The 10,461-nt window shown below is 38.8% G+C and overlaps 2 protein-coding genes across 6 annotated transcripts; both read left to right on the top strand.

Moving 5' to 3' along the window:
* Nucleotides 1-1,020: 1,020 nt before the first annotated feature.
* On the top strand, nucleotides 1,021-3,479 carry LOC104959013 (uncharacterized). Its single transcript, XM_010786855.1, has 2 exons — nucleotides 1,021-1,104; nucleotides 1,306-3,479. The coding sequence occupies exon 2, from the start codon at nucleotides 1,312-1,314 to the stop codon at nucleotides 2,191-2,193; it is 882 nt and encodes a 293-aa protein (XP_010785157.1). The 5' UTR covers nucleotides 1,021-1,104; nucleotides 1,306-1,311; the 3' UTR covers nucleotides 2,194-3,479.
* Nucleotides 3,480-4,094: 615 nt separating this feature from the next.
* LOC104959014 (uncharacterized) lies at nucleotides 4,095-9,017 on the top strand. Of its 5 annotated transcripts, none has more exons than XM_010786856.1 (5): nucleotides 4,095-4,179; nucleotides 5,597-6,128; nucleotides 6,485-6,508; nucleotides 6,726-6,866; nucleotides 8,131-9,017. In XM_010786856.1, the coding sequence occupies exons 2-5, from the start codon at nucleotides 5,610-5,612 to the stop codon at nucleotides 8,509-8,511; spliced, it is 1,065 nt and encodes a 354-aa protein (XP_010785158.1). In that variant the 5' UTR covers nucleotides 4,095-4,179; nucleotides 5,597-5,609; the 3' UTR covers nucleotides 8,512-9,017. The 5 variants fall into 5 exon arrangements, with proteins under 5 accessions (XP_010785158.1, XP_010785162.1, XP_010785161.1 ...); XM_010786857.1 differs by lacking the exon at nucleotides 4,095-4,179 and adding an exon at nucleotides 5,101-5,122; XM_010786860.1 differs by lacking the exon at nucleotides 6,726-6,866.
* Nucleotides 9,018-10,461: the final 1,444 nt, after the last annotated feature.

Raw genomic sequence — 10,461 nt, forward strand, 5'->3', positions numbered from 1 at the left:
TCAAAGCACAAATGGAGAAGTTGCGATTTTTAGCTAATTCAAAACAACTTCAAACTAACCATCAAGACCATAAGCTCATTAGGAATATGTTATAAATAATAAAGGTAATAAGAAATGTCATTTTCTAATAGACCTTTTATAGAAGCAGACTTCTTTTCGCTGGTTATGAAAAAGAACGCAGGATTAACACTTGCGCTTCACTTTTAATACCCTGAGGTTGCTACTTGATCAATAGGCTGAATACAGACTGAACTGTTTAAAGTTTATGATTCCTCTGATCAATATTTATTGATTACCTGCAACCAAAAAGTGACATGTCTTTTTTTCATGGCTAACTGCAGGGACATTTTGTTTACCAGAAACTTAATGTGAGAATACCTTCAGGTGTTACACGTGTAAATCTGCAATTGGCTGAAAACTACTTAAAAACATACCAATGCCTAACATGTTGTCATGTGTCTTTATTGTATTACATTAAATTGCAGTACAGTAAAGAAATGACAAAACAAGGTTTGAGTTAATTTAGAAAAAGTGTAACAATTAAAATACCAAGAAATATTATAGGAGATATCACAAATAATACATTTGCATTTAAGGGGCTTTACAATAGAACCGACAAGGAACAACTCCACTAAGTAATCTCAAAACCACAAATGCATGTTTTTACATTTCTGTTTGTGTACAGATTGAGCAGTCCGATACAAAAGGTGAATCAGTTAGTTTGAGAAGTCTTGGTAGTTGTATTTAAGTTGTAGTTGTATGCCAGCCTAATAACGTCTTGACTCCAGCTGTGTTACTTCAGCTGCATCCACGTCATACGCCTTTTGCTTTTTGCTCACGGTGGGCCTTGCGGTAAAAGTTATGTTTTGTTACCATGGTCACGTCCACTGGTTCTGCTGCTAAATACAGCTGTCATCTGATTGGTCCAGACTATTATCTCAACAAATATTGGATGGATTATTATGCAGATGAAACAAAAATGTTTGGTTTCGTGAAGAATAACTTGTTGATCCGCCGACTCCTTTGATTAGGTTTGGAACCAAAAGGTCCTCAAACACTGTGACATTCCCATCAACCTCTTCTGTACCTTGTGTTTGGTGCTAAGTAAGAAATATCTCATTGCAAAAATATGCTGATCCTTTAATATTATTGCTAAACATCCGCATTTTTTATTATGAGCATGCTGACAAAGCGTCTATGCCCAAGAACCGCTGTTGTAGAGACGCTAATATAACTTGTTATAATATAACTTATTCTTCTTTTATGTATTTTTTGAATTGAAAGAGTTTATTTTTCTTCTCACAGTGCTCTATGAATCCTGCTACAAGTTGGACATCTTCGCTGGCAGCGGAATCCTGTAAAATTGCCGATCCTCTGCTGAGACACATGTTTGGAATAACAGCCGATGTGAAAATTAGCCTGCCGAGAATTGACAAAGACTCGTCTGCAAAATTTCTACTGAGTGAGTCCATAAAGTCGGTGGAGGATAATCAGGAACAAGCGAGCGGGTTGCAACAGGAAGATGTTTCTTTACAGGACCTTTACAGTCTACAAGGCAGTAACAGCTGCAATGGTACCATCAATGTCCCAACAGGGAAAGTACTGAAAACTGAACTAGAGGATTCTGACAGTCCAACTCCTCTCTATGCGATTTACTATTCAGGTAGCACTCTGGACAAGGGAACATCATGTCATATTAAAAGTGAGCCAGAATGTGGATATGTGGAACCCATAGATGAAGATTTCCTCAGCACAGATGAAAGCAACATCCCCAACTCACGGGACATCGCTGGCCGGCCACAGACTCCGACTTGTGTGGATCCGAACACAAACACGGGGAGAATGGGAAGAAAAAGGAAGCGCACGATGTGTCCTTGTTGCGTCCCTGCGGGGGGGCACGGTGCAAGGTCCCAAGAAGAGCCCAAGAAGTGGGCATGGGGGACGTCGCAGACGAGTAGAAAAGGGGGAAGAACCAAATTTGCTAAAAAAGTTGTAAAAACATCTGGAAAGATCAACTGTCAAAAAGTGAAGGAGTATAAGACTGCTGAGGGTCTAGTGAGTGACAGTGAGACCACTGTCACTGAAGTAGTCAAACTACACGAACAGATCCAAAGACTCAAAGAGCTTCTGCACGAGAAAGAGGACGCTTTAAAACTGATGACAAACGGCGTGGGCGGGGATCCAACAATTTGAACTCTAATATTCTAGGAAACGTTTTTTATCATTAGTATAGAATATGTTGTTCTCCCATTTATGTTTTTTGGAGTTAGCAACTGTAAAAGCACAGCTAATGTGATAAATTGATAAATTAATAAGAAATGCTTTAGTAAACACTGTCAGTATGGAGTTTATAGTTGGTAACTAAAAAGCTATTTGCTTACTCATTAAGTAAAACAAAAAAAAATGCTTAAATGTAATATTCCCTAAATAAACTAATACATTATTAATATTTTATAAGGGAACTTGTGCAAATAAATGACCTTGTTGAAGTGACTCATGTGAACACTTAATCCATGAATGTTTGGTTGGAGTTACAGTTTGACTTGTGTTTTTATCAGCATTGGGGGTGAGGTTATCCTGGTCAGCCAGTCCACCAGTGTTTTGCTCAGACCCTTTCCTCAAAAGGCATGTTATCCCAAACACTACTAGCCAGATCCATGGGGTTTTGCTTGCCTAATGTTTTAGATAACCATTACTTTTAAACTGCAAGTTTCCATCATGAAGATGTTGGGCTTCATGTTCAGTCCATCACATGACAGAGCCACAGGCTAGGCCTTTATGGATCTTTGGGGGGGGACAGGGGAACAGGACAGCACAAGGACCAAAGTAAGCACTAAAAGAGAAGGGACATGTATTGGAAATATATAAGATTAAAGGAAATAGAAACTATATAAGACTAATTTAATTTGGAGTAACAAGGCAAGCATTATGTATATTTGTATCTATCAATGCAGTACTGTTAACATTTCAAGTGCTGGAAAAGTACTCTTTTAATTGCGTTAAAGTAGAAATACTATGTTCTTGAAATATACTCAGTGTACTTTGTGTAATAAAAGTACTCAGAATGGCTCTTTTTTTCTTCTTTTTAAAAAAACAATATTTCTGAATATTTCCAAAAAAAACATGTCCAATTATTTGGAAGTTGTAGTGTGTAAATGTTGAGCCATGTTTAGAAAACAAATGTAGAGTAAAAGTATAATTATTGTCTCAAAAGTGTAATGGAATATAAGAATTTGTAGCATTAAATAAAAAATACTCAAGTAAAGTATAAGTATGGGTTACAGCTGTATACATATATGTTCCCTGTTCCTTTCCCCTCCAGTTCCTCTACACAGGAGTGTTCAGCAGCCGGAGGGAGAGGCCTCTGCCTGGGACTGCTTTGTTTCTGCCTCTCATCCCAGGATGGACATTTCTACGCTTCACATGTTTGATTGTAATAAATGTGTGTTCTATTTGGGTCAGTGCGTGGTGTAATTTAGTTTTTTAAGGGCGGGGTGTAACATACGTAAAAATAGTACTTGCTTGAGTAAATGCACTTTGTTACATTCCAACAATGGTTATCAAAATACAATGAATTGTTCAACTGAAAGTGAAAGCAAAATAAAAATGCACCTTCGCAGCCCTTTGCAATATTATGGGATTACTTGAGAATACTCTTTCCAAACCAGAAGTAAGACTTAAAGCTGTAAAGACCTCCAGAATAAAATATATATAATTGAAGTACTGTAACTTCAGTACTTCAATTATTTCATAATGTCATACCCAGTAATGGATTATGTAACTGGTTCCAAAGAAAATATGAAAATGTTAGTCCACATGTCTCTTGTTAGCTGTAATTGCCGCAAACAACAAGGCAGTCGGAGCAGTGTGTAATTTAACGGTATTTCCTCTTTGTTATTGGACAGCCACTAAGTCAATACCATAGACTGTATAGCCTACAGGCCAATACACATCACCTGGCTATCATAACATCGACTGTAGAATGAGTAGTTTATATAATTAGGGCTTTACATCTATTTCATTGTTGCTGACTTTATATATGGGCCAATGTTTATTTTTGAGACGGTTCGTCTATGTGACGCCTTTGTTCTGAAGATCATGACCCGGAAGTTATAGTTTTTTCCAGAAAGTAAAACTGCAACTGAACATCTCTCAAGCTGGTTCCGCTCATCCATAAAGGTATGAGCAAAGATATAGGGCCTTTCCTATTCAGATACCGGAACAATTGATGTGTTGCATGAATTTGTTCACTGTCGAAGATATTGTTTGTTAAACTGACGTGGTAATTTTCGGTAACAATGGCGATAACTCCAATGGCGTTAACCTGTATTCAACGCATGTCGAAACTCCATACCCCTCTAGCTTTTCACGAGCCTTCTGTTTGAAAGTCTGAGCTGTTAAAAGTTATAAACGTATACAACGACCAGGGCTTTGTTAGCCTTCAGTCGTTCACTTCATTATTTTCTAGATAGAGAAAAACCATTAGGCTACTGTTTTAATTCGAAACCGGAAGCCATAAACCATTTGGCGAGCTCCAGTTTAATAAGGACGTGGTTCTTTTCAGGTGTGCCAGTTTAAGACAGGATGACCAACTTGTATACCGAATTAAATGCAAGTGTACTAGTTGAAGTCATGAATGTAAAAGGTTAAAGTAGATGCCGCACTGACAGTTTCCTGTATCTATGTTTGTTTTTTTCCATTGTCCCTTTAAAAAATCCGTCGGCATGTCAAAGTGAAAAGGTTCCAGATATTGACCGATTATTTGACCTTTTGGTAAAAAAATAAGCTAATATTGAACAAACTCTTTACAAGCCACATGTATAATACTGTATATTATGAAACTAAAATGTATTATTTAATTCGGAAAATAACCTGTCAAGGCCTGGCTGCTAAATCCTAAGAACTGTTACAGGATTTGGATTTTGAAAAGTATTTTTATACAAGTATTTTTTTTACTTTTATTTTGTATTATATCATAACTTAGTACTTTTTTAAACATATTTAACATTAAGCTGTCTGTGGCTCTTTCCTGCTGTAACAATGCAAATGTCCCCTCTGTGGGACTAAAGGTATTCTGATCCTGATAACACTCTCGCGACATCTGGCAAAGCTGCAAGTTATGGTTAGTCTACCATGTAAAACCTAACATCGACTTCTCCACCAAACAGCCATGTTTGTTAGCTTTGTAATGTTATATAAATACATTAACCTGTGCACATTTAGAAGAAAGGGAAAAACGGTAGGCTACTTATGGGTTATCTGTTGCAACGTACCATTTATCTTGTTTCAGAAAGTTTTGATTGTATACCGCTGTTTCTGTGGAGATTGCTACAGTGTAAGCCAATCATTTCTTAAATACTGAGTGCTACATGTAACTTCTGAGTCCTACAGGGTTTCTGTCTGGTATTGATTTTTTTTTTTTTAAAAGACCAAATGCTGTCGGAAATTGTAATGTAAATGTTGGAAACAGGTTGCAAAGCTGTAGAAAACCATGGTTCTCAAGACGCATAATTTTTCTTAGAAAAATAGCAAGATTTCAAACCCATGTCACTGTTATTTTGACAATCTGTAATTATAACTCTGAATGTGTACACAGGGAAATATAGAGCATGGATCACCTTAAAAAACTGGAAATCTACATCCCATTGGAAGCTGAGGTGAAAAGCATCCCTCTGTCAAGCTTACCAAACAGTGTGATTAGACGAATGGACCTCCCCTCAGACCCAAGGCCTCTCTCAGACTCTCCAGAAGGCATATGGATCCATCCAGCAGTCATACGGAGGAAAGGCCAGAAACTCACCTCCCCCACAGGAAACTGTGAAAACATGACTTCACTGCTGGGCAAAGAGACCCGGGGTGATCCGGGTCCCTTCGAAATGTCCTTTGTCTCCGCCAATCTCACAGCTTACCGGCTGCTGAGGGACAACATGCCTGGGGAAAGCATCTCTGCAGACACAGCACACGCCTACCCATTACCTCAGGGCTCAGCACCACACATGTACAAGGATGCTGTTGTCATCTTCCACGGACGCGTTTACCTCTCCAGCAGGAATCACAGTCAAAAACGGAGACGTAAAGGGAAACATGAACCACAGCCAGCCTCCCAGGCTTCCATTCCTAAAAATAAGGTAACTTGACATCAGTTAGTGATGACATTCAACTCACACCGACAAACACATAACAACAATGAATTACTAGTAATTAAACTAGGGGAGACATGGCGGGTTATTTGACACAATTTAGGTTTTAGAGCACCTGGTTATGGCCCCTAGACCCATCTAAGAAACTGGTGCAAATTTGTCACGTCACTATAACTCTATGAGTACCACAATCAGAATTAAGTTTCCCTTGTACAAAAGAAAACATCAAAATCTATTTGAAAGTTTCAAATCACTTTGTTTGTTCATTTACCACAGAGGATTTAAATTACTCCTCGAGCTCCCTCCGCATGACAATTTTTGTATTTTTATCTCCTCTTCTTTAGGCTCTCCGAAAAGCTGAATCATCAGTATGTTGCTTGTTCCATTCTAAAACAAATGTATTTGCAATTCATGTTTCAACCTTAACCTATACTAGAGGCACCTAAACCCTTCTACATTAATGATGCCTATCTTTGAACTTGCTTATAAAGATGATAGAAGGCATATTTTTGTCTGTATAAAGTTTTAAAGCGGAATATTTAGTGGCAGTAATATTGATCTAAGATGTTGTATGTCCTCCTGCAGCGCCGGTCTCTACAGGCTTCTCTTGAACATGCTAATATAGAACTACAGGGAAATACATCCTGTTTCATTCGGCCACAAAAATCTCAAAAACAGCAGGAGGATGTTCTCACAAATACAGATAATCATCCCACCACAGACAAGGTGAGTTCAATCAGGAAAGACAGTTTTTATGTAAGAGTACATATTTATTGCCAGAAATACGCATGAATGTAAAGGAGTTTTGGCGATTTGGCCCCGTTGTGCAGGAATATCATTCGGGAAGGGAGAACCGATCCGATGAAATCCCCCGGGGTCTAGACACTGGTGGTGGTGAATGGATAGCTGGGGTCGGTCTGAAGGGGAGTGGCTTAGCTTGACCCTGGATTCAGATGGACGGGAGGTGAAGAGGGGTGGAGGAGGGTTGCGCCGATTCACCTGGAATGAGAGCTGTCAGAGGGGAGAGCAGATTTAAAAGGTTTAGCGGAGCACTATGATAGGCTTGTGAGAATAGAGCATAGGGCTTGTGAGAATAGATGCGAAGTGGTTGGTTAAGCTGGGGAGTGACGCCCCCGATCACTTATTGAGAGGAGAGAGAGTAGTAACATGGAAATAGTGAATGAATTAGTAAAGAAGGTCTTCCTGGTTGAACTTGCGCTGAGCTTCATTAATATAATAATCAAACCATCAAAAAAGTACTTTTATTTGTATAGTTATTTACATTGAAACAAAAAGTATGAGCTATTCAAAAATAAGGTTAAATAAAATGAATGAAAAATGCCTTAATGTTAATGGCAAATCGTGCCAGCTCTCTGCAAACCCTTCCATTACAGTTCAACTGAATTTTAACTAGCATTATTACTTCGCAAGATTTTAGGTTGATCGGATTGAAATATATGCAAGGAAATAGAGAAAGAAACGCACAAAATGAAAAATAAACGAGCAATTTCAGAGGTTCTCAGGGAAATAAAGCTTGTTGAAGAAAATACACTTTATATAAATATTTGAGGGTTCACAGTATGTCCAGTAACTATGTAACCAAGGTGGAGCATGTCAAAAGAGGAAAGAAAATGGCCCAAGCTTTGAGCCATGGGGTACACCATTAGCCATTTTGTAGAAAAGGACATTGAGCTGCCACGTTCCTCAGATAGATCTCTGCCAGAGAAACAGGGTTAGAACCACTGTGAGTAAAATGTTGATATGTGCAAGCTTAATCTACTCCCTGACAATATAGAAACATAACAAAAAGGACTTCGCTCTCAATCAACAACGACCTCATTGAAATGTGTCGTACGTCTACAGTTTGGCAGTTGTACCTTATGTTATAGTCCTCTGTATCAACTGTGGATTTTTGGTTTCAAGTACCTGTACTAAGAAACCTGACAAGTGCACACAAACCTTATGTGATTCAACTTTGTATTTCCTTCAGGAGCTGCTCCACGAAGAGAAGAAGAAAAGCACCACATGTAAAGTAACACAGAGTAAAAACAAGAAGAGGAGTGATGTATCTTCATCCAAAACTGCACATTCAGTCCTTCAGTCCTCTGCCGTTGTGCACAAAGTGGACAACCCTTCTCATGGGTACACTGCAGCAGACCCAGGGCCGTCCTGGCTTCAGCCTGCGTTTGAGACACAGGACCTGGGCAATGAAGAATCCCACTGTTTACAATTGGACAGCAACGCTAAAAACATGGCTGCTACTGAAGAGCAAAGTAGGGAGTTTGATCTTTTGGCTAAAGAGGAAGAGATCTCTCTGTTGCAGGCTAAACTCAGACGGCTCTCAAAAACCGGCCCTCCCCTTTCTGAGTGATGAATGAACGGTAATTAAACCGTGGTATTTACTCTCAACACTAAATGTGTTCACATGTGCATTAGTAACAGGGAAATTAATAATATGATTTAAACCAGGATTCTAGTGTGCATGTAAACATACTTGATGGCAAGATGTTTTGAAAGACGTTTTGAAAACTTTTGAAAGACGTTTTGAAAGACGTTTTGAACACCTGTCGTTTTCTTCCAGAGAACAAATGACGCTTCACCTCACTTCTGTTAGAAATTGCACAAAGCTCCACTGAAGACTCCACTTTGGGTCATTGTGGGGATCTTTTGCTTCTTAAGGCCAATGTGTCAATTTTGTACCGGGACGCATTATTTCTCAACCCCATTTTTATTTTCCCTATTCATGGACCTTTTTTTCAAAATGCCTGGATATAGTTTCTCATCTGGTGAGAGATCTGGCGTATCTCAACCAAGAGACTCTCCATGTCCTTATAAACCTTATATAAATGTCTATAATAAAAGTCATATTGTATTGAACCTGTTGTTGAGTTGGCTTAAATCAATCTCTTACATTTGGCTCATGTTTGTGTTGTTGTTCCTCTGATGGAATGTTATTTTGTTTGAAATGTGTTTGACTTTTGAAGGTGTGTGAGTGACTGAAATGAAAACTAATGCAACATTTTTCTGTTGCTTTATTAAAGCAGTGTTTATAGAGCTACTTTATTTAGAGAAGCATTCTGCAGATTCTCTTCCAGATGAACAACAATATCAAATATGTTGTATTTCTGCAATAACTGCATCAATACTGTTTTTATGACACAGTAACAAAGTATAACATGGAAAATGTGATTAAAAAAATAAATACTCACAATAACATCCCTAATATGGGCTTAACAGGTCTCCACTGGCACAGTCCTGTTGATGTTTTTGACTTGTGAATTCAGATGTAGCTGCTGTTGGCCTAGCATTAGCCTCAGTCTGATTGCTAGCCTATTAATTCAAATGTAAACCCTAACCCTTGACACCGCGCTTACTGATCAATACACCGGCCAGAGTGTAGTGGCCGGGCAGAGAATGGAAGTTTGGACACATCTGTTTCTTTGTTTTGTTTTGTCTATTTGCATGTTTGTGTCACGCTCTCAGGGCCACCATACACACTTCACTTGTATCCTATTCAGAATGGATAGGACCAAACATTTCAACTCATTGATAGAAATGAGGTGAACAAAAAAATTGAAATACTTACAGTATAACTTCAAGGCAAGTTTATTTATATACAGTGGAGGAAATAAGTATTTGATCCCCTGCAGATTTTGTAAGTTTGCCCACTTACAAATAAATGAACAGTCTATCATTGTGATGGTAGCTTTATATAAACAATGAGAGAAAGAATATCAAAAAGAAAATCAAGAAATTGACATTATATAAAAGATAAATTGGGAAATAAGTATTTGATCCCATTGCAACAAACAAGGATTCTGGCTCCCACAGACCGGTTAAATAAGTAATCTTCCTTACAAATATCAACTTGTTACCTGAATAACAGACACCTGTCCACAGAATCAATCAATCAGATTCTAACCTCTCCACCAGGGGCCAGACTAAAGAGCTGTCTAAGGACCTCAGGGACAAGATTGTAGACCTGCACAAGGCTGGGACTGGCTACAAGACCATCAGAAAGCAGCTTGGTGAGGAGGAGACACTGTTGGTGCGATTATTCAGAAATGGAAGAAAGACAAAATGACAATCAATCGCCCTCGGTCTGGGGCCCCACACAAGATCTCGTGGGGTATTGATGATCATGAGAAAGGTGAGGGATCAGCCAAGAACTACACAGGAGGAACTTGTTAATGATACAAAGGCAGTTGGGAACACAGTCACCAAGAAAACTATTGGTAGCACACTACACCATAATGGATCAAATCCTGCAGCGCCACAATGTCCCCCTGCTCAAGAGGAACATGAAAGGCCCGTCTGAAGT

Source organism: Notothenia coriiceps, unplaced genomic scaffold (genome assembly GCF_000735185.1).
Source record: "Notothenia coriiceps isolate Sejong01 unplaced genomic scaffold, NC01 NC01_scaffold00029695, whole genome shotgun sequence".
NCBI lineage: Eukaryota > Metazoa > Chordata > Actinopteri > Perciformes > Nototheniidae > Notothenia > Notothenia coriiceps.

Excerpts from the sequence above, each read along its gene's own strand:
- LOC104959013 (XM_010786855.1), top strand. The coding sequence starts at position 1,312 with ATGAATCCTGCTACAAGTTGGACATCTTCGCTGGCAGCGGAATCCTGT.
- LOC104959014 (XM_010786856.1), top strand. The coding sequence starts at position 5,610 with ATGGATCACCTTAAAAAACTGGAAATCTACATCCCATTGGAAGCTGAG. Across the intron at positions 6,129-6,484 it reads CTTCCATTCCTAAAAATAAG|GCTCTCCGAAAAGCTGAATC; the intron begins GTAACTTGACAT and ends CCTCTTCTTTAG. Across the intron at positions 6,867-8,130 it reads ATCATCCCACCACAGACAAG|GAGCTGCTCCACGAAGAGAA; the intron begins GTGAGTTCAATC and ends TATTTCCTTCAG.